Source organism: Mesoplodon densirostris, chromosome 18 (genome assembly GCF_025265405.1).
Source record: "Mesoplodon densirostris isolate mMesDen1 chromosome 18, mMesDen1 primary haplotype, whole genome shotgun sequence".
Taxonomy (NCBI): domain Eukaryota; kingdom Metazoa; phylum Chordata; class Mammalia; order Artiodactyla; family Ziphiidae; genus Mesoplodon; species Mesoplodon densirostris.
In genome coordinates, this window is record NC_082678.1 from 7,031,875 (window position 1) to 7,059,400 (window position 27,526).

The 27,526-nt window shown below is 52.6% G+C and overlaps 3 protein-coding genes across 3 annotated transcripts; 2 read left to right on the plus strand and 1 right to left on the minus strand.

Annotated features, from left to right (window-relative positions):
• The first annotated feature begins 1,062 nt into the window (after positions 1 to 1,062).
• WNK4 (WNK lysine deficient protein kinase 4) lies at positions 1,063 to 16,664 on the plus strand. The gene is made up of 19 exons (XM_060081704.1): positions 1,063 to 1,674; positions 3,181 to 3,353; positions 4,174 to 4,394; positions 4,700 to 4,857; positions 5,356 to 5,444; positions 5,518 to 5,734; positions 7,496 to 7,760; positions 7,992 to 8,113; positions 8,337 to 8,395; positions 8,499 to 8,616; positions 9,585 to 9,701; positions 13,122 to 13,259; positions 14,138 to 14,192; positions 14,300 to 14,862; positions 14,954 to 15,014; positions 15,488 to 15,896; positions 15,987 to 16,186; positions 16,349 to 16,446; positions 16,620 to 16,664. The coding sequence occupies exons 1-19, from the start codon at positions 1,063 to 1,065 to the stop codon at positions 16,662 to 16,664; spliced, it is 3,720 nt and encodes a 1,239-aa protein (XP_059937687.1).
• An 856-nt stretch (positions 16,665 to 17,520) lies between these two features.
• On the minus strand, positions 17,521 to 18,665 carry LOC132478662 (cytochrome c oxidase assembly factor 3 homolog, mitochondrial). Its single transcript, XM_060081977.1, has 2 exons — positions 18,409 to 18,665; positions 17,521 to 18,056 (listed from the first exon to the last, which is right to left on the minus strand). Exons 1-2 carry the CDS (start codon positions 18,620 to 18,622, stop codon positions 17,950 to 17,952), a joined length of 321 nt encoding a protein of 106 aa, XP_059937960.1. The 5' UTR covers positions 18,623 to 18,665; the 3' UTR covers positions 17,521 to 17,949.
• Positions 18,666 to 18,998: 333 nt separating this feature from the next.
• CNTD1 (cyclin N-terminal domain containing 1) lies at positions 18,999 to 27,138 on the plus strand. Its single transcript, XM_060082174.1, has 7 exons — positions 18,999 to 19,167; positions 22,805 to 22,880; positions 23,131 to 23,299; positions 24,856 to 25,018; positions 25,509 to 25,653; positions 26,281 to 26,377; positions 26,943 to 27,138. Exons 1-7 carry the CDS (start codon positions 18,999 to 19,001, stop codon positions 27,111 to 27,113), a joined length of 990 nt encoding a protein of 329 aa, XP_059938157.1. The 3' UTR covers positions 27,114 to 27,138.
• The last annotated feature ends 388 nt before the right edge of the window (positions 27,139 to 27,526 follow it).

Sequence of the window (27,526 nt, forward strand, 5' to 3'; positions counted from 1 at the left end):
CTAGGAGAGGGGAGAGACGGCCTATGGCCTTTGAAAAGGTCCTCTCGTGCTGGCGGGCTCCAGTGAGCCTGTGGTTTTACGTCTGCCGGGTGGGCTGTGCGGGGGAGTGCCGATGGCACACAGCTTGGGGACAGACTGCTTTCTGTCTCTAAAATGGAGTAGCCTAATGACTTCCCCCCTCCCTCACCATCTCCCCGTGGAAGTCCTGAACTACTCTGAAGCCCCTCCCTCCATCCATCTGCTCTGGGTGGGGTAGTTGAAGCCAAGGGGAGCTGAGGGGGAGTAAACCGGATATGGACTTCGGTTTATTAGAAACTTTGGCAAACAGAGGGGTAGGAAGGAGAGCCCACATAGCAAAAACAGCCACTCTGGCCAGGATGCGGTCAAGGTGGGGAGGTGGAGAGGATGGGTGACCTGGTCCTTGTTTTGGGGGAGGGGCTGGCTTTGGGGTGCACACACCCATCCCTGTGCAGCTCGGAGGGACTGGGCACTGCGACGTCGGAGAAAACCAGATCTTTCCATTGACCTCTGTATTGTCGGCCTGGGGCCATTGCGGACGATTAGGAGGGGGTGGCGCTACCTTATCTGGGTCGTGCAGGCTGGTGGTAGCCTCCTCTTCACCACCCCCCTTTCTAGGGCCGGGGAGCCGCGGTCACTTTTCATCTCCCTGTTCCAGTACCGTGCTCCCCCAGACAGGTTTGCACACTCGTAGTGCGGGAGGACACACCGCCGCCTCGCACCCGGCTGCGGCTTCGGAATGAGACTGAGGGCGGGTGCTCCGGGAGGCCAGGGGGGAGGGCCAGTGGCCGGGGGCGGGGCGGTGGCCGAGGTGAGGGGCTGCGCTACGGGCTCCACTGCTCTCGCGGCTCCGAGGGGGCGGCTCTGCGGGGGGGGGTGTAGGGCGTGGCGGGGGCGTGGCGGGGGCGTGGCTGCGGGGCAGGCGACCCTGGGCTGGGGCCCCAGTAGCTCAGCCGGAGCGCTGCGCACCCAGCCAGTGCTTCAGTCAGGCCGCCTCCTCTCCAGCAGCCCGGCTTACCGCCCTGCGGCGCCCGGCCCTTCCTCATGCTGGCACTCCCGGCCCCAGAGACCGAGGTCCCTATGTCCCAGGCGGAGGCCGACCTGGCCCTGCGGCCCCCGCCGCCTCTCGCCGCGGCGGGGCCGCCCCGCCTCGGGCCCCCTCGCCGGGCGCGCCGCTTCTCCGGGAAGGCTGAGCCCCGGCCGCGCTCCTCCCGTCTCAGCCGCCGCAGCTCAGTCGACTTGGGGCTACTGAGCTCTTGGTCCCAGCCAGCCTCACCCGTTCCGGAGCCCCCTGCTCCTCCGGACTTCGCTGGTTCCGGCCCCGCAATGAGTCCACCGCCTAGCTCTGAGGAGCCCACTGAGGGCACGTGGACCACGGGCGCCCCGGTGAAGGCCGCAGACTCCGAGCGTCCGGAATTCGCGGGCTCCGCAGGAGGGTCGGGGTCCCGGGAACCGCCGAGGATCACCGAGGCGGCGGCCCGGGAGCGGCGGCGGGAGCAGGAGGAAAAAGAGGACACGGAGACTCAGGCTGTGGCAACGTCCCCGGACGGCCGATACCTCAAGTTTGACATCGAGATTGGACGTGGCTCGTTCAAGACGGTGTATCGAGGGCTGGACACCGACACCACGGTGGAGGTGGCCTGGTGTGAGCTGCAGGTGCGGCTGGGAGCCCCCTCGGTGACGCCACGGGATGGGACCCTTTGGAGGTCTTGGGATGGGAGACCCAGGGGACAGCAGCAAGAGGGATGTATTTTTCCAGTCAAATATCCAGACACTCTTGTCCCCCTTGTTCTGATGATCCATGGACTTGGCCGATTCCGGGCTGCAGAAGGAGAAACTGAGGCAGGTGGTGTGTGGTGGCTCCCCTATGGATTTAGACATTCTCACTTTACGGGCTCTATACTCAACCCTGAGAGGTGGAAAATAGGATGGGAAATTGGGTAGGGAGCCAGTTCAGACCTGAGGGGTGGTTGGCCTCACCACTCTCCTGTAGTGGTTACCTACTATCTCTTCCCTTCCTCTCCCTTCCCCCTAAGTCCTGAGACCCTCAGTGTGACCCTGATCCCCCTGCTCCCTCACCCTGGCTCTTTGCAGATTAGGAGGCTGTAATAATGGAGGCCAGCAGCCGAGGCAGGGTCCTCTCCACTTCCAGATGATTTAGGGCGATTGTGGCAGGACGGGGCCCTCCCACGCCCCGTCTGAAGCAGTCAGACTTCTGGACTTCTCCACAGCTGGGGGAGGGGAGACAGGGAGCTCCAGCCCTGGCCTGAGTCCAGTCCTGCCCCTCATCCCGCTGCCTACCTGAGCTCTCCTTTCTCAGATCCAAAGGTGCTGAACCCCATAGGCTTTAGGGGTATGCTGGTTTGAAGGACCTTCTTCCCATAGGGGAAGAACCCAGTTAAGTCTGAGCGAGCAGCTTTGGATTCAGACTGGGGGGACAGGGCCTAGGGGAAGGGTCCTCCCCTCCAGCCCTGGCACTGGGCTTGCCCCTTGCGCCTGCCAGTGCCGCGCCCCAGGCTCTAAGCCAGGCAAGGCAAGGCGGCCAAACTGGGGTGGGGGGCTGGAGGAGGGAGATGGAGGAGGGAGATGGGGGAGGGAGATGGAGGAGGGAGATGGGGGAGGCGAGACACCCACGGGGCAGGGGGCGGTCTCCTGGCACCTGGTCCTGGATCCTTTGTCTCTTTCTCTGTACCTCCCTCTGCAGCCCTCCTGCCTCCTGCCTGGATCTAGCAGTTCCCAGTTTCTGAGGCCAATCCCCTTGCCGGCCCCAATTCTCTGCCTGCCGTCTGCCTGCTGCCCGCCTGCTGCCTGCCCGCTGCCAGCCCCTGGGCGTCCCCTCCCACCCCACGGCCGGCCTGGGCGGCTACAAAGGCGCTATTGACTTCAGGGCTCCTGGACAGGGCTGCATAAAAGCGCTTGTGTCCAGGAGGGGGTCCAGGGGGCGGCCCCAGGCCCATGGTGGGTGTGTCCTTGGAGCAGCCCAGGGGGCACACCGGGAATTAGGGATCTACAGTCGGTGGACAGATGATCCCACCCACACAGCCCCATCTGTTGGCTCCTACCCTCACTTCTCCCTCAGCCCTGCCCCATGTGCTCCCATCCCCCCTTTCCGTGGGGGTCCTGGGCCTGATGTGACTGTGACCCCCACCCCCTACCCCACAGACTCGGAAACTGTCTCGAGCGGAGCGGCAGCGATTCTCGGAGGAGGTGGAGATGCTCAAGGGGCTGCAGCACCCCAACATCGTCCGCTTCTATGACTCGTGGAAGTCGGTGCTGAGGGGCCAGGTTTGCATCGTGCTGGTCACCGAACTCATGACCTCGGGCACGCTCAAGACGTGAGCTCTGCGCCTGGTGGTGGGAGTTGGTGGGAGGACTGGTGGTGGGAGGTCTCCACTGCTTCTGGAGGAGCCCAGCCTCCTCAAACGCTACACGCAGGTCCAAAACCAGGCTCACTATCTCTCATCCTCCCCTCTTGAGCGTCTGGAGGCCTCAGCTGCCCCCTAAGGAGTCTTCCCCCACGCTGCCTCTCTCCTCTGCAAGCTATCCTATCTTCCCGCAGCCTGCAGAGATCTGGCACTGTCACTTCTCTCCTTAAAACCCTTTCGAGTTTTCCCACTGCCCTCAGGATAAAGTGCACACTCTGTAAGGACTGCTCACAAAGTCCTTATAGGATCCAGCCTGCGTTCCAGACAAATCAAGTTCCCAGCAGCTCCTCGCACCCTGCCCCATCACTTGCTGTGTCCGTGCCTTTGAGCACGGGTGTCCCTTCTGCCTGGAAAGTCTTCATCCCTTCCCATTTTCACCCTTGAACGCCTATTCATCCTTGCCAAGACTCAACATAAAAGTTATTTCCTCTCTGAAGCCCTCCCCCACGCCCGGGGCAGTTAGTTATCCCTTCAGGCGCTTCCACAGCACCTTGGGGGCGGCCCTGTCTGTGCATTTACCGCCCGACCCCCGTTTTGTAACCTTCTGTCTACCTACCACACCACCTACTGCGTTTCTGCTTGAGGACTGGCGCGGATCTAGGCTAGGAGAGGCTGGCAAAAGATGCGTAGGCGGGGGAGTGGGTGGGGCTACGGGGAACTTCCCAGTGGTGGTCTCCCTCCCCAGCCTATATGTCCCCCACCAAGACCGTGGCTATGCGCCCTCCCCCAGATACCTGAGGCGGTTCCGCGAGATGAAGCCGCGAGTCCTTCAGCGCTGGAGCCGCCAAATCCTTCGGGGGCTCCATTTCCTACACTCCCGGGTACCCCCCATCCTGCACCGGGATCTCAAGTGTGACAACGTCTTTATCACGGGCCCTACAGGCTCCGTTAAGATTGGGGACCTGGGCCTGGCCACGCTCAAACGCGCCTCCTTCGCCAAGAGCGTCATCGGTGCGTCCCTCCCGGGGGGTCCTTGCCATTCTTGCCCTCCCCATGTCAGGAGAGAGCCTGGGGACCCCCTCCCCCGAGCAGTGTCTTTCGGGATCCACGGAGGTAGAAGACCACAGGGAAGATGGGGAGACCTATGGCATTCCCTCTTCCCCACACCCCTCCCCCAATCCCCACCCTCACACACACAGGACTGGGAGGGCTCGGTCACTTGCACTCCAGAACTGCCTAGCCTCTTGTACGCTCAAGGGGAGGGACGAAGCCATAAAGGAGGCACTGCAGCCTGACACCTGCTGTGGATCCTACAGGGACCCCGGAGTTCATGGCCCCGGAGATGTACGAGGAAAAATACGATGAGGCCGTGGACGTGTACGCGTTTGGCATGTGCATGCTGGAGATGGCTACCTCGGAGTACCCTTACTCTGAGTGCCAGAATGCCGCGCAAATCTACCGCAAGGTCACTTCGGTGAGAGGGGGCAGGGAGGAGAGGGAATTACAGGTCCCCTTTACACTTTGCCTGCTCCAGCCACCCCGCGGTCAGTGCCCTTTCCCTTAATGAAAACAGGCTGGACATAAAGACGCCCTGGTGTACACTGAAGGATATTGGATGCACACAAGGCCTCTCCAATACAAGCTATTTAGAATAGTGTCGTGTGTAGCGCTCCCTAGAGCTTACAAACGATTTCACATCCAATCGATGTGAAATCCCTCCTGCTGCCCGGCGGGGTGAGCAGGGCACATGTTCTGCCCTGCGTTTTACGAATGAGGACACTGGCTCAGCGAGAGGCTTGTTCAAGGTCACACTGTCGATACGTGGGGGGACTGGGATTTGAAATCACATCTTCTAGTAGCAGTCGCGGTGCTTTTGCGTCTGCACGCCCTGCTCCCTCGGGCAGGGGCGTGTGTGTCAAGCAGAGAGCTGGGGCGCAGAGGGCGGGAGGCCTCATGCAACCCCACTCCTCAGGGCACAAAGCCCAACAGCTTCTACAAGGTGAAGATGCCCGAGGTGAAGGAGATTATTGAAGGCTGCATCCGCACGGATAAGAACGAGAGGTGGGTGGAGGGGGCAGGTTGGGGGTGGGGGCGGGCGGCGGTGGGGCTCGGCTCACGGTGGCGCCGCCCTCAGGTTCACCATCCAGGACCTTCTGGCTCACGCCTTCTTCCGCGAGGAGCGCGGCGTCCACGTGGAGCTGGCGGAGGAGGACGACGGAGAGAAGCCAGACCTCAAGCTCTGGCTGCGCATGGAGGACGCGCGGAGAGGGGGGCGCTGCCGGGACAACCAGGCCATTGAGTTCTTGTTCCAGCTGGGCCGGGACGCAGCCGAGGAGGTGGCGCAGGAGATGGTGAGCGGAGGACAGACTGCCTGCCTTGGGGCTGGGCATGTGAGGGGCGTTTGGACGTCGACTGGAGGGGCCAGTGCCTCGCTGGAGGGGTGCCTGGGTGGTGGGAGAGGGGCTCAACCCAGCCCTCTCGGCATCTCCCGCAAGGGTCACCCTGCAGCTCCGGCCTTAACGCACCCCACCTGCATGCACACCTAGTGTTCTCCACAAGTTGGAGATTTCCTTTTCCAGCCTTGGGTCCTTCCACCTCCCTGTTTTACTTCCTGCTGATCCTGTTTTCCTTTAATGCCTTTCTCTCCAGCTTATCTATTTTTCCCTTTTTCATCCCCCATCCCCCCCCCATGTCTTTTTCTCCATCTTCCTTCATGCTCAGAACATCCATGTCAGAAAGCCTGTCCCCTCTAGAGTCAAAATTAAATGCTTTCTTCCCACTTCAGCAGGTCCTCCATTACTGGAGGGGCCCCCATTGGTGTTGTTTTATACCAGGATACATTCCTGTCTTTCTCTTACACTAGACTATAAAGTCTTGGGGGCAGGGACTGTGTGTGTTGGTTTTTCTACCCCTGACGGTGCTTAGCACGTGATGGGAGCTTGTTAATCACCCACATCTGTACACAGCTTAGAGCCCTTTCCCATGCATGTGATGATTGTTACCATTCCTGCATGGAGTGACTTTATCCCGATTTATTGATGAGGAAATAAAAGCTCAGAGAGGTTGAATATCTCGTACAAGGTCCCAAGCAAGTAAGTGGCAGAACTGACTCAAGTTGTTCAGATTTTAGGTCGGAACACCCTGCCCCACCGCCTTTACATGCCCAGCAAAGCTTGTTATTGAAATGAATAAGGACATGATGAACAGAAGCTGGTGGACCAGGAGAGGCATATGTGGGAGACAGAAGATGTGGGGCTGGTCTTGGAAGGCCTGAGGGGGGAAGGGAGAGAGTATGAAATTCTTGATAGAAAAATGCAGTTGAAAGGGTGGGAATCATCTCTTGGTGGGTCTGGGTCAGGAACCTGAGAACGTGTTTGAAATATGGCATAGGAGCGGGTCTCCGAAGCATAGCTCAAACCTGACCTGGGATCGGATCCTGGTCCATTACGTACAGAGGTTCTTGATCTTGACACTACTAACATCTTTGTTTGGGAGACTGTACTGTGTGCCTTGTAGGATATTGAGAAGAATCCCTGCCATCTACCCAGTAGATGCCAGTGGCACCTACTCCTAAGTGTGACAACTAAAAATGTCTCCAGGGCTTCCCTGGTGGCGCAGTGGTTGAGAGTCCGCCTGCCGATGCAGGGGACACGGGTTCGTGCCCCGATCCCGGAAGATCCCACATGCCGCGGAGCGGCTGGGCCCGCGAGCCATGGCCGCGGAGCCTGTGTGTCCGGAGCCTGTGCTCCGCAACGGGAGAGGCCACAGCAGTGAGAGGCCCGCGTACAGCAAAAAAAAAAAAAAATGTCTCCATATATTGCCAAGTGTCCCCCAGCCCCCAAGAGCAATTGACTTACTGTATAACCATGAACTGGTCACTTAGTTTACTTATTTCTAAAATGGGGCTGATAAGACCTACCTCAGAAGGTTGCTGGAAGGATTTAATGTTGATAATGTGAAGAGCTGCCAGTTAATGGACACAGTGGGTAATCAATAAATGTTGGTTCCCTTTCTCCCATGTCCTGGAGGCCTCAAGAAGGTGTCATGATGGGTCCTTGTTGGGGGAGGGGGAATCTCATCTCAAACTGTGTTCCTCACCCTCCCAACTCCAGGTGGCCCTGGGTTTAGTGTGCGAAGCTGATTACCAGCCAGTGGCCCGTGCAGTGCGTGAACGGGTTGCTGCCATCCAGCGAAAGCGTGAGAAGCTGCGCAAAGCTAAGGAGTTGGAGGCCTTCCCCCCAGCGCCAGGGCCTCTACCAGCAGCTGTCCCCATGACTCCAGCCCCCTCCAGTGTCTTCCCCCCTGAACCCGAGGAGCCAGAGGCAGACCAGCACCAGCCCTTCCTCTTCCGCCACGCCAGCTACTCGTCTACCACCTGTAAGTCACCTCTGACCTTGGCACCCAGGTCCCAGCACCCTTGGCCTCTGCCCCCTACCCAGAAGTTCAAGCCAACAGCATTGTCACTTACCCGGCCTTCCATTTCTAGCCATAGCTCCTTCTGGGAAAGAGCTCTGCCGCAGCGCCAGGCCCCTCCTCGCTCAGGCAGCCTCCCTCCTTGGCCACCACTCCCCTTTATTTCCACTTTTTGATCCCCTCCCTCCCCACCAGCGGATTGCGAGACTGATGGCTACCTCAGCTCCTCCGGCTTCCTGGATGCCTCAGACCCTGCCCTTCAGCCCCCTAGGGGCGTGCCATCCAGCCCCGCTGAGTCCCATCTCTGCCTGCCCTCGGTGAGAGGGGGTCACGTGGGGGGCTCCCAGCCATTCCAATCCTATGACCTGTCTCCCATCCTGTAAAACCCCAACCCCTGACACGGCCCCATGTCCTTGGAAATCCACCCCTCTTGTCCTCTTCTTAATTCCCTCTGCCAAGTACCCCAGCACCCTTGACACCATCTCCCTGGAGTCCAACAGTTATCCTCCCCTGACCTCATGAACCCATATCCTATTTCAGGCTTTTGCCCTATCCATTCCACGTTCTGGCCCTGGCAATGACTTTTCCCCTGGAGACAGGTAAGTTCTGGTCTGAGTTGGGGTGCTAGGGTGAAATATATGGAGCTCTGGGCTCCCAGTGTCCACTCTGACACTCCTGTCTTCTTTTCCCTTTTTTTTCCAGCTATGCCTCAGATGCAGCATCAGGCCTTAGTGACATGGGAGAAGGGATGGAACAGATGAGGAGACCCCCAGGGAAAAACCTCCGGCGCAGACCCCGATCCCGGCTTCGGGTCACAAGTGTAAGGAAGGGGCACAGGTGTTGGGGTATTAATAAGCTACAGGGCCTGGAGGGAACTGTCCGAGGGATAGGGGAAGTTAGCCAGAAAAGGGGAGAAGCAGTGTGCTACTGGTACCCAAGAGTCAGCCAGTCACGTTTTTGTTCTTGTTTTTTTTTTTTTTTTTTCTTTTGCGGTACGCGGGCCTCTCACTGTTGTGGCCTCTCCCGTTGCGGAGCACAGGCTCCGGATGCGCAGGCCCAGCGGCCATGGCTCACGGGCCTAGCCTCTCCGCGGCATGTGGGATCCTCCCGGACCGGGGCACGAACCCATGTCCCCTGCACCGGCAGGCGGACTCTCAACCACTGCGCCACCAGGGAAGCCCAGCCAGTCATGTTTTTTTTTTTTTTTTTTTCTTTTTGCGGTATGTGGGCCTCTCACTGTTGTGGCCTCTCCCGTTGCGGAGCACAGGCTCCGGATGCGCAGGCCCAGCGGCCATGGCTCACGGGCCCAGCCGCTCCGCGGCATATGGGATCCTCCCAGACTGGGGCACGAACCCGTATCCCCTGCATCGGCAGGCGGACTCTTAACCACTTGCGCCACCAGGGAGGCCCAATTAATTTTTTTTTTTTTTTTTTTTTCCTTTTTGCGTTATGTGGGCCTCTCACTGTTGTGGCCTCTCCCGTTGCGGAGCACAGGCTCCGGATGCGCAGGCCCAGCGGCCATGGCTCACGGGCCCAGCCGCTCCGCGGCATATGGGATCCTCCCAGACCGGGGCACGAACCCGTATCCCCTGCATCGGCAGGCGGACTCTCAACCACTGCGCCACCAGGGAGGCCCGCCAGTCATGTTTTTAATACAAGACTACGGGGGCAGAATCTGCCTCTCTTCAGTTCCAATCTGGCCACTGTCATTTGGTTGGAGTGGGGTGGGGACACGTGATGAAGACAGAGAGCTTGACCTCCTCCCTCTGCTGACTTTTGACTCTGAAGGTCTCAGACCAGAATGACAGAGTGGTTGAGTGCCAGCTACAGACACACAACAGCAAGATGGTGACCTTCCGATTCGATCTGGATGGGGACAGCCCGGAAGAGATTGCAGCTGCCATGGTGAGGGGGAGAGAGATGAAGACAGAGTCTTTGGATCTGGGACGAGTCTCCTTCCTGGTGTCCCCTGTTGCTGAACTCCCCCCCCAACGCCATCCAACAGCAAGGGTTTTAAAGCTGGTTGGCCCTCAGCACAGTGACACTGAAGATATCTCTGCCCTTGTTTTGGGGGAGGTTTCTGTTTATCCAGTGAGGTTTAGATCCTCAGCTGGAGCAATTTGAGACTAACATAGGGTATACATAAGTGCAGTGAAGTGCACGCTAGACACGTGATACTGTGGCTGTAAGTAAAGGATGGGTTGGGGGCAGCAGGGGAAGAGGTAGGACTTAAGTGAGGTCTTGACAGATGGGTCAGAATGGCAGTGAAGAGTGGAAAGGGCATGTCCAGTGGAGGTACGGCAAAGGAAAGGCATGGATATATGGAGTGACTTGAACTGCGGGGCTAGGAGGGCTTCATGAGGAGGCTTTATCATTGGAAGAGTTCCTATAGGAAGCAACAAGGTCCTCCTGTATAGCACAGAGAACTATATTCAATGTCCTGTAATAAACCATAATGGAAAAGAATATGAAAAAAAGAATGTGTATATATGTATAACTGAATCACTTTGCTGTACAGCAAAAATTAACACAACATTGTAAATCAACTCTACTTCAATTTAAAAAAAATCCAAAAAGAAACGGGTTCCTGTAGGAGAGTTGTGGAGTGAGGTTGAGCCCAGATCATAGACAGTCTCAAGAGTTAGAGTGTAACAGGGTGAGAATAGGTTTTAGGAAGACTGTTCTGCTGTGGGATGTGGGAGAGGGTTGGGGGTAGGGAATCCAGTTGGCGGGTGGATACAAGAAGCCGGATGTGGTCCAAGGAGAGAATGGATTATGGGGGAGGAGGAAGAAAAGGGGTGGATCCGAGGGTCATTTTGGGAAAATAAATTACTCTGTAATCCAGTAATCTATTGACATAGTACAGTATACATAGTAGGTGGTCAATAAATATTTGCTGAGTTGATATGAGAGGGAGTTAGGGAGAGGGGATATCAAGGGCAAGTTGTAGCTTAGAGGAACTAATGGCGATAGGCCATCAAAGGAGAGAGGAAGTTAGAAAATGAAAGTAGGCTTGTTTTTTTTTTTTTTAGGGATCATGATGAGCTTGAATGACAGAGACAGGCAAGATAAGATCCTCTATAGGAGAGAATACGGGTCAGGGCTGGAGAGAGTGGTGGATCTGGGAGTCTCAGCAGAGTTGAGTGTGAGAGAAGGTGGGCCTGCAAAGTCTGAGGCATAGAGGTTTGTCTTAGTGGATACCCCCAGTTGTGGAATGAGGGGGTGGGGATAGGTCATTGAAGGACAGAGATGGAGCCTGAGAGGTAAGGAGGAGCTCCGGAAGATGTTACTAAAAACTGAGTAAGGAGATTGTTTCAAGGAGGCATAGGGTGAAGCCTGAGGCAAGACCACACTGGCTTTTGTCAGGAGGAGGTCTTTGTGGGAGACCAGTTTCAGTGGAGTGGGGGCAGTGGGTGCCAGCCTCTGGGATGAAAGAGGGAAGGGAATGGAAGAAACGTCAGACTTCAGGAACTCTCTCTAAAGCTTCTCCTCCATCATGTCATTCAGCTTGTGTCGGGGACAAAGACAAACTATCACCTGGCATGCAGGCTTATCAACTTCTGTCAAGCCACTCAACCCTTCAAGAATCTTTCCTCCAGCCACACTGGTTTCTGAATGGTCCTCTGAAGAGGCTTCAGAAGCTGGTCCTCAGAAGCTGCCTTTCAGCTTCTGGCTCCAACTCCTCGGGGGTCTCGCCCTGGGAGCTTTCTCTACTGGGCTTTCAAGCCCCACTCAGATCCCACACAGCCAAAGGGACCCTGTCCCTGAACCCGGGGTCCATTGCCCTCTTTTCTCTCCTTCCCAGCCCACCCTCCACTCCTCTGCAGCAGAATTCTCCTGAGACTTAGATCTCCTCTTGTTGCTTTTTTGCCCCCAGATCTGTAGAGGCTACCTGTGGTTACAGAGTAACGTCCAAACTCTGGAGCACGGCCTTTAAAATTCACAGCACTCTCAGCTATACTCCAGTCTTTGCTATTTTGTGAATGTGCTGTGCCCTTTTTGAATGTGCTGTGAAGGTGCTGTGCCCTTTCCTGCCTCAGAACAGCATGGAACAGAGGAAAGGGTGGACTTTCACATAAGACCTGAGTTCAAACTTCAGCTCTGTTATCTACTAATTTGGCAAACTTGGGCAAGCTTCTTAACCTCTCTGAACTTCATCAGTAAAACGCAGGGGATAATACTTATTTTGCAAAGATGTTCTGATGTAATATATAATTTTTGAGAAGTGATACAGCATGTACAAGAAGTGAAATGATGGTAAACGTATGGGAAGTGTCCACACATGGTAGGTCCTCAATAAAGGGTTGCTTTTCTTACTCATCCTTCAAGCCTCAGCTGTGGAGCCCTCCCAGCTTCCCCCTATCCCCTGAGGTGGTATGAACTGCTTTCTTCTTGGAATGGATTTTTAAAAATTGTGTTAAAAAACGCATAACATAAAATGTACCATCTTAACCGTTTTCAAGTATACAGTTCAGTAGTGTTAAGTATATTCACACTGTTGGGCCACAGATCTCTGGAACCTTTTTATCTTGCAGATCTGAATCTCCACCCATTAAACAGCAGCTTCCCCTTTCCCCTTCCGGGAATAGCTTTTTTATCTCTACGCCAATCAAAAACGCCTTACCTGCCATGGGCTGACTTGCAGTCTATTGAGTTATGTATGTGTGTGTCTCTTCCACTAGATTCTGGGCTTCCTCAGGACCAGGACCTTGTTTCACACTTCCCTGTTCACTCAAAGAACCTGGCAAATGCCTGGCACATAGTATGTGCTCAGCAAGCATTTGCGGACTTGAATGTTACATTTACCATTTATTGCCTTATTTTTCCTTAACTCTGGGGGGCTCTGTGTGTGTATGTGGATCTGTGGGGCATACTTTATAAGCCCTATGAGAGGAGGAATTGTGTCCAAAAGCCTGTGAGGCAACAGTGTAAAGAACTCAGACTTTGGCTTTAGACGGGTCTGGGTGCAAATCCCCTGATCTGAGGCAGACTGAACTTCACCTCGTTGAGCGTTGGTTAGCATAACTCTAAAGTGGCGGTGTTAATACAGACCCCAGAAAGCTGTTGTTGGTGTTAAATGTGATAAGATACGTAAAGATTTGGTATATACATGCACGCTGTGAATGTTACCTCCCTTTCTCTAAGCTGTATTTCTCCTTACGCCACACGGTGCCTGGCACACAATGGATGCTTACTAAATACTTGTTTTAGGTTGGTGGTGAGCACAAGCAGTGGGGTGGAGGGTTGGTTTTTAAAGACGGGCCGGGAGAGAGGGATGAGCGGAATAACCGAGCCCTCCTTCCCCTTCCTACTGACTCTCGCCAGGTGTATAACGAGTTCATTCTGCCCTCGGAGCGAGCTGGATTCCTGAACCGGATTCGGGAGATTATCCAGCGAGTGGAGACCCTGCTGAAGAGAGATACTGGCCCTGTGGAGGCTGCTGAAGACCCCCTGGGCCCCCAGGTCAGACCCCTCTGGGCACCTCCAGGGGGAAGGGACTCTGCTCCAGGTTTCATTACTCTCTGCCCTTACCAGTCCCCTTGGGTCTAACTTGTCTTCGTCTCTGGGACCCCAAAACAATAGCTCTCCCCCCATTTGAAATCTGATGAAAGCCACAGACTCTTGTTCTAGAAAAATGTGTTCAATGCATACTTTTAACTCATTATTTTGAAACAATTTCAGACTTACAGAGGGGACTTCCCTGGTGGTCCAGTGGTTAAGACTCCACACTTCCAATGCAGGGGGCGCGGGTTTGATCCCTGGTTGGGGAACTAAGATTCCCACATGCCTTGTGGTGCGGCCAAAAATAAATAAATAAAATTTCAGACTTACAGAGAAGTTGCAAAAATTGAACAAAGAATTCCTAGATACTCTGCCTAGATTTGTCAGCTGTGTTTTGCCACATGAGCTTTACCATTCTCTCTTCCTCTCTCCCCTATCTGTGTGTGTGCATGCATTTTGGGGGGGAACCATTTAAGTAAGCTGCAGACATCATGCCCCTTTACCACTACATATTTCTCAAATACAGTTTTTAAAAAATATTTATTTATTTACTTATTTGGCTGCACCAGTCTTAGTTGTGGCACACGGGATCTTCGTTGCAGCATGCAGGACCTTTAGTTGTGGCATGCGGGATCCTAGTTGCGGCATGCGGGATCTAGTTCCCTGACCAGGGATCAAACCCGGGCCCCCTTCATTGGGAGCACGGAATCTTAACCACTGGACCACCAGGGAAGTCCCTCAAACACACTTTTGAATCCCTTGAAACTCATCTGTGGACTCCTGGAGGTTCATGAGTCCTAAGACTCAGCTCTTCCCACTGTGACACTTCTCCCTCTCAGGAGGAGCCAGCGCCATTGCCTGCCCTCCCAGGGTACCCCCCGGACCCATCCAGTGGTATGTACTACATTCTGTCCCTACTCATCCCAACCCCTGGGGTTGCTGCTGGGAAGGGCATAGGGAATGGGGGACTGGAATCTCAACACCTGCTCCCTGCCCGGCAGGGTTCCAGAGCAGCACCCTAGAGCAAAGGAGCTGGGCAGCCTTCTCCGCCTCCCCATCCTCTCCTGGAACCCCCTTTTCTCCTGGATCCCCTGCTTTCCCGAGTCCCATCTTCCCCATCCCTTCTCCCCCATGTCATCCCAGCTCCTCCTCATTCTCTCCAATTCCTCCCCAGGTCTCCTCAAATCTCTCTCCACACCCCCCCAGCTCCCCACTTCCATTCTCCCCCAGTGCCTCCCAGTTTCCAGTCCCATCGGCTCAGTTTCCACTGAATCCTCCCCTCCCCAGCTGTTCCCCGGTTTCTCTTGCTCCTCCCTCCTTTCCGCCCTGTCCCTCTGCTGCTCCCGTCCCCTCCACCACAGCGGCCCCCCTGCTCTCTCTGGCTAGTGCGTTCTCACTGGCTGTGATGACTGCGGCTCAGTCCCTGCTGTCCCCCTGCCCTGGGCTCCTTTCCCAGCCCCCACCAGCTCCTCCTGGTCCCCTACCCAGCCCGCCGCCTCCAACTCCCCTTGCTCCCTGTGGCCAGGAGAGGCCTTCACCTCTGACAGCTGAGATGGAGAGTGAGGTGAGTAGGAACCAAGAGGGATGATTGTGGGGTGTGTGTGTGTGGGGTCCATTCTGGATCATTTCTCTACTCATGGATCCACACTTTTTAGGCCTCTCCAAATCTTGGTTGGCCACTCCTGGGTGAAGCCAGACTGGCTCCCATCTCTGAAGGTGAGGCCTCTGACCACTGACCTTCCCCTGCCCGTTATCCTCAGTCACTTTTTAAAAAAATAAATAAATGTATTTGTTTGTTTATTTGTTTATTTATTTATGGCTGCGTTGGGTCTTTGCTGCTGCGCACAGGCTTTTCTCTAGTTGCGTCGAGCGGGGGCTACTCTTCATTATGGCGCAAGGGCTTCTCATTGCGGTGGCTTCCCTTGTTGCGGAGCACGGGCTCTAGGCATGCAGGCTCGGCAGCTGTGGCTCGTGGGCTCTAGAACACAGGCTCAGTAGTTGTGGCGCACGGGCTCAGTTGCTCCGTGGCATGTGGGATCTTCCCGGGCCAGGGCTTGAACCCGTGTCCCCTGCATTGGCAGGCAGCGGATTCTTAACCACTGCGCCACCAGGGAAGTCCCTCAGTCACTTTATGTCCCGCCACTGATTTCTCTTCCTTCTTCCATGATTCCTTCCTTGTCTCACTACAGAGGGAAAGCCCCAGCTTGTCGGGCGCTTCCAAGTGACTTCATCCAAGGAACCAGCTGAGCCTCTTCCCCTGCAACCGACATCCCCCACTCTCTCTGGCTCCCTGAAGCCTCCAACCCCTCAGCTGACCTCGGAGAGCTCAGACACGGAGGATAGTGCTGGAGGCGGGCCAGAGGCCAGGGAGGCTCTGGCTGAAAGTGACCGTGCAGCCGAGGGCCTGGGGGCTGGAGCCGAAGAGGAAGGGGACGATGGGAAGGAACCCCGAGTGGGGGGCAGCCCTCCACCCCTGAGCCATCCCAGCCCGGTGTGGATGAGCTACTCCTACAGCAGCCTGTGTCTGAGCAGTGAGGAATCAGAGAGCAGTGGGGAGGATGAGGAATTCTGGGCTGAGCTGCGGAGCCTTCGGCAGAAGTGAGTCTGGGGAGGATGGGGGTCAAGAGGTGGACTTGGGAGGGCCAAGTGTTGGGCTATAGCCCGCTCACGCTCCTGATGTGTCCTCAGGCACTTGTCAGAAGTGGAGGCACTGCAGACAGTACAGAAACAGGAAATTGAGGACTTGTACAGCAGGCTCGGGAAGCAGCCCCCGCCGGGTCTCGTGGCCCCTGCTGCTATGCTGTCTAGCCGCCAGCGCCGCCTCTCCAAGGGCAGCTTCCCCACCTCCCGGCGCAATAGCCTGCAGCGCTCTGAGCCCCTGGGCCCTGGTGAGACGGCGGCTGCCCCACTCCCATCTTTCTGGAGACCTGTCCCTAGCGCTCTTCCTTTCAGGCCCTGGGGGTCTGCCCCTTAGTTCGGGGGGGGACCAGCCCCCTCTCCCCACGGCCCCTTCCCTCACTCAGTGCTCTCCCCCCCCATCCTGCACCCAGGCATCATGCGAAGGAACTCCCTGAGTTGCAGCAGCACCGGCTCCCAGGAGCAGCGGGCGAGCAAGGGGGTGACATTCGCCAGGGATGTTGGCAGGATGGTGAGGGCGGGCCCAAGGGAGGGAGAGCCCAGGGAGTGATAACTGGCTGCAGCGTCACCCTGCTCCCACCCTGGAGGTTTCTTCAGTTCTTTTTCTTTTCCCTCCAGTGAATTCCGAACAGAAGCCATGTGTCTCATGCACGCCAGGGCCCGCCGTGGAGCTTGTGCTCTCAGAATCTGCTGACCAGCACAGCTCTGCAAGGAAGACCTCGACACTGAGGGAGTAGGCGGCCCCAGGGGCATGGAGAGTGCCGTTCCGTTATAGGGAAGAGCCAAACATGTGGGAACTGTGTGCTGTGTGTAGAAGGCATCAATTCTGCAGCCTACCATCCTCATCCCCGGCCACCTCTCCGGCCAAGAGTGAACCACTAAGCAGTCCCACCCGAGCCCGGATGCTTCTAGAAGGCACACTCCCAGCTGGGCAGGAGGAGGGGGTGTTCTCACACCAGAATTAGTAGCAGCCAATAAAAATGCTGGAACCTAGAACCTGGTGAATTTGTATGTCGGGCCTTAGGAACTGGGGGCAAAGCTTTGCGGGGTAAGGCAGGGGAGGATTTACAGGGACTTCCCGTTTCACAGCGGGAGGCAGGGGTGGAGCCCAGCCTTCTGGCTCCCTGCCAGCAGCTCATGAGGAAACTGCCAGGTCAGTAATCCACCTGACCAAGCTAAGAGTCCACCCAGACCCCACCTTAGGCTTACACAAGCAGGCCCCAGTGGAAGTTAAAAGGATGAAAGCTGCTTGTCCCTCATCCTTCATCTACCTCTCTCTCTCTCTCTCTCTCTCTCTCTCTCTCTCTCTCTCGATGGGAAAAGGCAGGAGAGTTGGAGTAGTGTGTTCCTCAGGGTAGAGGACAAAAGAGTGAGTGACCTTCCTTCCCCCCAAGACCTGGTTCAGTCTCAAACAGCCCAGTGACCCACCACGATCTCTCCCTTAAATCAGGTGGAAAGATCTCATGGAAAAAGCAATTCTAGTTAAACATTTACGGCTCCCTGGGGCCATGCCACAGCTGCAGCTACTGCCTGTGGAGCGTTCCAGCATGAAGTGTCAGCCCCAACACACTCACTGGACTCCGAGAGAGATGACTCAGTTTATTGTTCTCAACCTGACCCCATTTTTCCCACTTTAGGCTCCAACACTGCACAGAGCTGCCACCCTCACCCCCATTAAGAGCCCACCTCTTGTCCTCCACCCTCCCAGCCAGACCCTGAAGGGGATAAACCACAAAGTCAGAAAGCTTGGGAAAAGCCAAGGTCAGATACCTCGAACAAGGAAACAAACTAGGAAAAGGAGTCAGTGGCCACACACAGTGAGTGCGAGGTGGGCATGTTCCCTTGACAATGGCCAAATGCACAAACCCGTGGTTACTTGGGCTCTATCATCGTCCAAAGTTAGTAAGAAGGAAAGCAATGCTGTGAGCAGGCTTCCATTTCTACAGGGTCGTGGGGCATCATCCATCATGTGAAGGGACTCCAGCAGGTTGGAGATGCAGGATGCCCATCTGGATCAGTGTCCTGATGCCCTTTCCTGAGCTCGGGCTCGAGCAGCTTTGGCCTCATCTTCCAGCTCATCCAGGAAACGCTCCTGGGACACCGAGTAGAAGGTGTAACCATCTGGGGAGGTGGGTTCAGGAAACCACGTGGAAAATGCACATTCCCTTTTCCCAGACTTGCTCAACCACCCTTGTTGATCTCTCATCCTCCCAAATCAGTGATTCGATCTTCTGCCCTCTGCTCTGCTGAGCCCTGACCCTGATTCCGTTATCATTAATAAATTATATTAAAAGAGCACCTTTAAAATGACAAAGTAAGGTACACTTAAACGCTTGGCTCGGCGTTACAAGTAGCCAAGACTTTCACAGCTCGGGCTCTTTCTGCCACCCCCATACTGCCCTGCTACGAGCCTCCGCTGCCTTTCTCCTGCCCACAAATGTGGTCTCCCTGAGTCTACAGTCCAGACGGATACAAATTGCTAACACCAGGGCCCCGATGCCCAGGCCGGTCACGATGTTCCGGGTCCGCCGCTGTGGCAGCATCTTCTGCCACTGGGCGAGCTGCACCTGCCGCATGAATTGTAGTTGCGCAGGAGTCAGCTTCTCCCGCGTCGGGTCGATACGCTGAGCCAGGGGGGCCTTTCCGCTCTTAGCGTCCAGAGGGTCTCCAGCCCCCGGCGCCGCCATGTTGCCGCTCCGCCCTCCGCAGTTCCCGGGGCGCGGGACTTGCTGGGAATAGCAGTCCATGGCCGCCGCAGGGAACGCTGGGAGATGTAGTCCGCATTTCCTTCCACAAAGGGTGCGGCTCCGGGCCCAAGGGAAAGGGCGGGGCGGGCGGGAAGAGGCCGTGCTTTCCGATTGGCTGAAGGGTCCGCGTCCGTTGGGGAAAAGGCTGTGAAAGGCTCGAGGCTGTGCTGGGAAATGAGTTTTCCTCCGACTTGAGGCCACGAGGACAAGCACACGGAAGGGGACGAAGAATCCAGGTTGTGGCAGAAGACTCTGAAGGGAAGCTAAGGGGGACGGATCCAGTGAGACGTCCGGGGCAACAAACAAGGTTCTGAAAATGGACCGACCTGTGAGGCCAAGATTGGCCTCTCTCAGTGACTTTCAGTTTGGAGCTGTTGCCACAGACACAATCGAAGACGGTCTGCTCCACTTGGCCCAGCAGAATGAGCAAGCCGTGCAGGAGGCTGCGGGCCGGATGGGCAGCTTCAGAGAGACCCGGATCGTGGGTGGGGATGCAGGCCGGGGAGCTGGGCTTATGGGAGACTGGGGCACCTCTCTTTGAGGCACCGACCTTGAGATTCAGTGTCCCTTATTCATTCAAATAAGTTTCGTTAGTACCTACTCTTTGCCAGGCGCTGGGGGTACAGTGATGAGCAAGGCTCACCAGCACCCTACCCTTGATTTCAGCACGTGTAGAGTACTTATTCTCCCTGCTTCCTGGGTTAGAAAGATGAACGAGAGATCTAGTCCCCGCTTTCAAACTATGTATATAATCTTTGGAGGATATTAGGACAAATCTGCAAATGACTAGGTACAAGTATGGTTAGATAAGTGACGTACCAGGTTAAACAAGCTTTTATGGGGATTGAAAGGAGAGATGGAGTGAGTTGGGGGTAGGATGAATTAAGGAGTCCTCCAGGCACCGTGGCATTTGAGGTAGACCCTGAAGGAAGGATAACATTTTGGCTGGTGAGGGTGGTGGATATGGACCGTCTTCCTCCCATCCTTCCTTCTTTCCTTCCTTTTTACCGTGTCTCTTTCTCTCTCTCTCTTTTTTTTTTTTTTTTGGCCTTGCCGGGCGGCTTGTGGGAGTTCCCCATCCAGGGATTGAACCCAGGCCTCCGCAGTGAAAGCGCCGAATCCTAACCACTAGACCACCAGGGAACTCCCGGGACCGTGGTTCTACTAAAAGGGGATAACATGAGTCAAGCTATGGAAATAGGGACATTTTGGGTGAATGTGGGTACCATGTCATCCAGGTTGGCCAGAGGCTGTGGAAGAGTAGTTTGAAATCCAGACCAGAAAGTGGTTTGGAGACGTTCCACGTGGAACTTTGAATGCCAAAGTGAGGAGTTTATACCTGACTTAATAGGAAAACAAGAAAGCACTGAGGTTTTTTTTTTTTTTGCGGTATGTGGGCCTCTCACTGTTGTGGCCTCTCCCGTTGCGGAGCACAGGCTCCGGACGCACAGGCCCTGCGGCCATGGCTCACGGGCCCAGCCGCTCCGCGGCATGCGGGATCCTCCCAGACCGGGGCACGAACCCGTTTCCCCTGCATCAGCAGGCGGATTCTCAACCACTGCGCCACCAGGGAAGCCCAGCACTGAGGTTTTTTGTTTTTGTCTTTTTTTTTTTTTTCTTTTTTGCGGTACGCGGGCCTCTCACCGTTGTGGCCTCTCCCGTTGCGGAGCACAGGCTCCGGACACGCAGGCTCAGTGGCCATGGCTCACGGGCCCAGCCGCTCCGCGGCATGTGGGATCTTCCCGGACCGGGGCACGAACCCGTGTCCCTTGCATCGGCAGGCGGACTCTCAACCACTGTGCCACCAGGGAAGCCCTGTCTTTTTTTTTTTTTTTCATATGGGAGTGATATAACTGTAACCTTTGCCTTAGAAAAAATTATTTTGGCTGTGATGTAAAGGATGGACTGGAGTAGAGAGAGGTGGGAGGTAGGAAGACCAGTGGAGTCTGTGTGAGTAGTTTTTTAGGTGATAAGGCAGAGGGAATGACAAGGGAGGATGGATTAAAACCATTTCAGAGGTAAAATCTAGGGTTCTGCAATGGATGAATTTTAAGAAGTGAAGCAGGCGAAGATGACTATGCCAAAGGGTTGAGCCTAGAAATATAGGGGTGCCATTAAGAGAAACACACACATACATTAAAATAAATAAAACGGGAGGAAATGTGACTTGTTTGGGAAAGAAAATAGCTTTGGTTTGAGATCTCCTGAGTTTCAAGTGCTTGTGGGATATCTAGAGGAAGGTTTCTAGCAGGCTGTTTAAAGAGTAAGTCAGAAGAGAGGTCAGACTAGAGATAAGGGTTTGGGAGTCCTCTCCATAATGGTACTGTTGAAACTGTGGCACAGGATGAGCTCCTAGAGGGAGAGAAGAGAAGCGGGTCTAGTACAGTTCCTTGGGAGACATTTTGTGTTCAGGAAAGCGGAGTAGGAGGAAGAGTCATGAAGGAAATAGATGGAATGCTTGGGGAGTTAGGAACAGAACCTAGAGACCTTTAGAAGCAAGAGGAGAGTTTCATGGTCAGCAATTTCAGATACTTCACAGATATAAACACCAGGAATGACGATTGCAAGAGGGCCATGATATTTAACAATTTGGTTGTATTTTCTGACCTTTGAGACAATCATTTCAGCAGGTTGTAAAAAGTAGAAGCCAAATTGCAGAACATTAGGGAGTGAATGATGAAGTGGAAGCAGCAGGTGTAAGCTAGGCTTTCAAGAAATGTCACAGTCATGGAAGCTAGAGAGATAGAGCCCTAGCTTAAGAGAATAGAAGGGGAGGGTCTTTTAGTTAATAGATCTGAGTATGTTTGTACAGAGGTGGAGCCAGTAGCAAGAGAGAGGTGTAACCCTCCTCCATTCCACCTAACCCAAACTGTTTTCTTGGCAAATTAAAATGGAAAATAGAAACAATCGCCCAGATGATTCAGATCAAAAACAAAATAAAACCAAACAACTATACACACACACACACACGAAAACAAAGAAATAAAACCTAAGTTCCAGCAAAAAAAAGGAGTGACTAATAACACACATTATGTGTTCTAGGATACTTTGCTTAATTGCTTAAACTAATTATCTTCTTCATTGGACACTGTTAGCAGAGCTTTGGCCTCTGTAATGATAAGGTTTTGTACATGTATCTATGTGTGACCTGTGTCAAGTAGATTGTTAAACTGTCGTGTGCTAGCTTAACTTTTATAGATTTTTTCCCCTCTAAGTCAGATTTTCTCTGACGACACACGGTAATGGAAATTTGACTGTATGTAGCTCTTTGCTGATCAATGCTAAGAGTTCCTAGTTCTGCAGGAGCTTCGAGAACCAACGTTTATCCTTGTTTCCACCCTCTAATGACATTGCTAACTAAATAGAACTCTATCTGGGGCTGTTCTTTCAAAGAGAAACACAGGCAGCCTAAAATGTTGCCAAGGTATCTTACCCTTCCCACCTTCCCAATGACTTCCCCCACCCAAGTTGGGCTGTGTTCCCTGATTTAGGGGATGTTGCTTCCAAACAAGCCACTTCAGAGTAACAAACTTGCTCCTGGGGAGAGGCTCAGCCACCACAGACTTACCCAACAAACTGGTGGTGGAGAAGTGGTGTCCAGCTGTAAGGTGAATTGTGTTTGTAAAGCAATGGGAGTTCTCCAGTGGGTGGTTACTAAACAAACAGTGTTATAAAGAATATCAAAGCTCCAGGAGGGACCTTTCTGTTCCTATCAACATTCCACTGAAAACAGAATATAGGGGTTAGGGTTTTTATCCTTCCAAAATCTCTCTTGAAGCTGGAGGTTCCCAGCATGGTGTAAAGGCCAACTAGACCAGCTGGTTTGTTTGTGTGTAGCTGGCCAAGCCTTTTATCAGCTGAGACCCATAGGAAGGCTCAAGGGGCCCTCAGGGGGCTCAGTAAGCCTTTGTTTTTGCACGCAGTCAGCCTCCTTTTCATGCCTCTCATTTGCCTATTGGCAACAAAGGGAAACAGGTTCAGCTTGGGTTGTTTCCGTCTCATCTTTCTCACCTCCTGACCCTCTTCCCTGGGCCCCATCATGGCTTTTACACAACGCCAAGAGTTCACAGAGTCGTTTTGGTTGCACCTTGTGAATTAAGCTCTTCTTTCCTGTTTTGGCAGAGTTTGTTTTTCTCCTGTCTGAACAATGGTGTCTGGAGAAATCCGCGAGCTACCAGGCTGTAGAAATCCTAGAAAGGTAAAGCCCTGAGCATAAGGCCTTTGTGAGGGGTACCTCTCAGAATGCCTAATGTACCCAGACCTTTAAAAAAAAAAATGCTAGTTGCCCCTTACCATGAGACCTGGTTTGCACCCTCTTTTTCTTGCAAATGTAAAATTTTTTAGCCAGCGATTGATATTGGAGAGGATAAGATGTAACATGGGTTGAAGCACAAATTCCATTTAGTTGGAGTGTGGATTGTTTCCTTTCCCCTTTCCCTTCTTTATAGGTTTATGGTTAAGCAGGCAGAGAACATCTGCAGGCAAGCCACACTCCAGCTGAGAGAGAAGACAGGGCCTCAGAACTGGAGGACTCTGAAAGAGCAGCTTTGCAACAAGTTTATCCTGCGTCTTGTGTCATGTGTTCAGCTGGCAAGCAAACTCTCCTTCCACTACAAAGTAAGGAGCTGGGGTTGCGCATGGGCACCTGAGTGTTAGAGAGAAACCAGTTCATCCAAAGGTGGCTTTGAGAAACACACTCCTAGGCTAGGGGATACTACTCATGCAGAAATTCCAGAGCGTAAGTATGCTTCCTAAGCATACCTCCTAAACACACACACACACACACACACACACACACACACACACACACACGAGTCACACAGAAGCAGTTATAAATAGTCTGAGGTTCTGTTCCCAAAGTGTAATTGCTGGACGGATGCCATCATTGATACAGGTCACCTTTCCTCCCCTTGGACTCAAGGACAGTTAAGCTGCCTGAATTGCCAACATACCTATTAGCATGAAAGGCAAACTATTACATTTATAAAGGATAAAATGTTTCCACATCACTATGCGATGTCTGTATCGTATCATTTATTCAACAAATATTTATTGTCTTTTATGGCCAGATGCTGCACTAGGTGCCATGGCTACAAGAGTAAAAATAGTGTCTGTGCTCTCAAGGAATTTATTACCTAATGGGAGAAGACACACAGGCAAATAATGTGAGCAAGTGTTCTGATTAGTGTAAATACAGAGGGCTCTGAATATACCTCATCAGCCTTGGAGAGTCAAGGAAGTGTATTTAGAGGAAATGACATTTTTGGGGGAACAAACAACAGAACATTTATTCATTATCTTCCACCTGTTGTTAACCTCTGTCTCCACTCCCCTCTAGAGATAAGCTTCTCTCAGTTCTGCCTTTCTTTGAGATTAATCAAACATTTTTAATAACTCTTTTCTTCTATTAACTTACAGTAATGCATTATTCTTTTAATTGTTATCCGAGAATGTTTCACTGCCTGTACCCTCTAGTATAAGTTGAATACAAATGGTGAGGGCAGACATCTTTGCTTTTTCACAATCTCAGGGAGAAAGCATTCAATATTTCACCATTGCAAGTGATGTTAGCTGTAGGATTTTTGGTAATGCACTTTATTTTATTTTTATTTGTTTATTTTTTTTGGTTGTGCCAGGTCTTAGTTAGTTGTGGCAGGTGGGCTCCTTAGTTGCGGCTCACCAGCTCCTTAGTTGTGGCATACGAACTCTTAGTTGCCACACGCATGTGGGACCTAGCTCCCTGACCAGGGGTCCAACCCGCGTCCCCTGCATTGGAAAGCAGATTCTCAACCACTGCGCCACCAGGGAAGTCCCTGGTACGTGCACTTTAACCAATAGAGGAAATGACTCCTTGAAGGGGAGGGTTGGGGAGATGGGTGGATCCTAAGGAAAGAGGGAGAAGAGGTAAGGAGAGCAGTGGGGGTGTTGGGGGTGAGGAGGGAGATCCAGATACAGGAAAGAGCATGTGCAGAGGCTTGGAGAGCATGTGGGTTTGGGGAGTGCAAGTAATTCTATATGACAAGTGTAGAGTGTAAGGGGGAATTACCAAGAGAGAAGATGAGATAAAGGCATGGACTGGATTGTGAAGGGCTTTGTTTACTATGCCAAGATGCATGACCTCTATTCTGACACCCTGCTCTCCGTTTCACTCTATTTTGGTTTTCTTTGCTCAGATAATCAGCAACGTTACAGTCCTGAATTTCCTCCAGGCTCTAGGGTATCTACACACTAAAGAAGAACTGCTGGAGTCAGAGCTTGATGTTTTGAAGTCCCTGAACTTCCAAATCAATCTGCCTACTCCCCTGGCATATGTGGAGATGCTCTTGGAGGTTTTAGGTACTTTATTAAGTGTGTCGGGCGTGTGGGTTGGAGGCTTCCATAGAAGGCAGTAAGAATGTGCCTAGGGGTTTGAGGGCAGTGGGCAGAACCTGCCAATGAGGAGCAGCAGGAAGCGCGCATTGACTGAGGAAAGTAGTTTCCTCTAGTACTTGTCAGGGAAACAAACACCAGTCTCGGCACCTGGCTTCTATTTGGCCTCACTAAGCACTCTCTTATTGCAGCATCAAAGAGTTGACTTTGTAGAGAGGCATGAGATAAGAGGGGAACAAACAAATATGCTCCAGTTGTATATATACTGTAGCTGGAGGTTTTTCTACCTCTCCCTGTGTCCTTTAAAATCGACCTCCAGCTACAGAGGTTTCTTACAGTAGAACATAGCAACCAGGAAGCACATTAGCAGCTCAACAGCTTTGTGTCACATGACAACTGTGATTATGATCAGAGAAGAGGTACATAATGCTCTTTACCATGCGCGTACTCCATCTAGGATACAATGGCTGTTTGGTGCCGGCCACACAGCTGTATGCAACCTGCCTGACCCTACTTGACCTAGTCTATCTTCTCCATGAACCTGTATACGAGAGCCTGCTGAGGGCTTCAATCGAGAACTCCACACCCAGTCAGCTGCAAGGGTAAGGCAGCTCCTTCCAGAAACAGGGAGTCAGTAACATACCACAAGAACTTGGGAAATGGAATTTACCTAGCAAGGCACCCAGTCCACAGATAACCTGCATGGGTTATCTTGTCCTAATTAACATCCAATATGTTGTTTGGATGGGTGACTGAGCCCAATGAGCAAAACCCTAAAGGCTTTTACTTTTAAAATGTAAATGACTTCTAGTAATTAACATACTTTCATTCCTAGTTCTTCTTTTATAGCTGCTTATAATTTGAGATTACTGAACTGCTTTTATAGCCACTTAGGAAAAAAAAGCCAGTCCCAGGGTTGCAACTTGGACAAAAGTGTTTGATTACTGTAAAGTCAGACTGGTAAAAAGCCTCACAGTTACATTTGTTAGGGAGACAGATGGAACAACAAAAGGTCCGTAAACCATTCAGACAGGAGGCTCATGTTTTAATCCGTTGAGTTGGGGGAGGTTGGAAGAGGGAATCAATTAGCTATTATTTGACCATTTCTTTCCATCTATAAAAATTCCATGATCAACATAAACAACTCATAGTTGAAGTCCCATAACCCTAGGATTTGGAAGATCAAGTGTCATTCTAGCTCCAAAATTAATATGGTTTTAATCACTCAGGGAAAAGTTTATTTCCGTGAAGGAAGATTTCATGCTGTTGGCAGTAGGAATCATTGCAGCAAGTGCTTTCATCCAAAACCATGAGTGTTGGAGCCAGGTATGCACCACTGAGCAGGACCAGCATGGTCAGAATTCATTTAATAGAAAGCATTCTCCCCTCAGTTAAAGGAAAACAGAAGACAAACTATAAAAGGTAAGTGCCAAGACCCAGGATTAGGATGAATGAGCAGGATTTGGGAGGGAGAAAACTACGGTGGGACTGAAAAATGTTCTCCAGTTTTCCTCTTATGAAATTGGAAATGGAGGCCCAAGTTCAGCTTGTTCATTTCCCATTATGATGATAATCTGCTACTATGTTAAAGTCCAGTTAAGTGTATCCTCCCAAATAGAAAAAATGTCAAGACCCAAATATCCCTCTCATATTTCACAAAACTTATCTCCAGCAGAGGGAAATGTCTACCAGAAACTTTCCATGCTAACACTATCAGGGCAAAGGTATCCTAGTGTAATTTGGCCACTGGCAAACGCTGGGATCTGGATTTAATCTTCTCTGTAAGCTCAGAGAAATGAAAAAATTTACGTTTGGCTTGAGAAAACAGCAATGTGTCTGTGCACTAACACATGTTTATTTAGTAATAAGAAATCTGTCTCTCTTTCTGAAGGTTGTGGGGCATTTGCAAAGCATCACTGGCATCGCCTTGGAGAGCATTGCCAAACTCTCTTATGCAATCCTGACTCACAGCGTGGGGGCCAGCACTCCAGGTCGACAGAGGCCTGTTCCTCCCCACCTGGTGGCCAGACCACTGAGGGCTGCAGACTTCTCCAACACATGAGGCAGGCGGAATCCGCCCAAAATAAACAGCCTTCTGTCACTGCACTCATCTCTCCCTTTCCTTACTTTCATACTCAGTGTACAGAAGTTCCAAGTATCTTCTGAGCTGTGTTTTATATTCCAACTTGATGCTTATTTTTCTGCATCAGAGAAAGAGTTAAGGTGAATAAGCATGTCCTTTTCGTCGTACCAGACTGAAAATGTCCAAGAGCTGAGACAAGATATTAGAATATCAGTGAAATTAGTTTATTTTTGTTTAACAAGGTATTTATGGCTTTCCTCTTAACTGTTCATTTTATTAAGGGAGAACATCAGACATGGAGATTAGTATTAACCAGGGGCTCAAAAACTGAGACCATCTGGGTGACCTTGAGTGAGCATCAAGGAGGTAGCCTTTATTTTCCCCTTAAACAT

Excerpts from the sequence above, each read along its gene's own strand:
- WNK4 (XM_060081704.1), top strand. The coding sequence starts at position 1,063 with ATGCTGGCACTCCCGGCCCCAGAGACCGAGGTCCCTATGTCCCAGGCG. Across the intron at positions 8,617-9,584 it reads CCCGGCTTCGGGTCACAAGT|GTCTCAGACCAGAATGACAG; the intron begins GTAAGGAAGGGG and ends TTGACTCTGAAG. Across the intron at positions 15,897-15,986 it reads CTGCGGAGCCTTCGGCAGAA|GCACTTGTCAGAAGTGGAGG; the intron begins GTGAGTCTGGGG and ends ATGTGTCCTCAG.
- LOC132478662 (XM_060081977.1), bottom strand. The coding sequence starts at position 18,622 with ATGGCGGCGCCGGGGGCTGGAGACCCTCTGGACGCTAAGAGCGGAAAG. Across the intron at positions 18,057-18,408 it reads GGCCCTGGTGTTAGCAATTT|ATGGTTACACCTTCTACTCG; the intron begins GTATCCGTCTGG and ends CCACCTCCCCAG.
- CNTD1 (XM_060082174.1), top strand. The coding sequence starts at position 18,999 with ATGGACCGACCTGTGAGGCCAAGATTGGCCTCTCTCAGTGACTTTCAG. Across the intron at positions 25,654-26,280 it reads ACACCCAGTCAGCTGCAAGG|GGAAAAGTTTATTTCCGTGA; the intron begins GTAAGGCAGCTC and ends TTAATCACTCAG. Across the intron at positions 26,378-26,942 it reads ACCATGAGTGTTGGAGCCAG|GTTGTGGGGCATTTGCAAAG; the intron begins GTATGCACCACT and ends CTCTTTCTGAAG.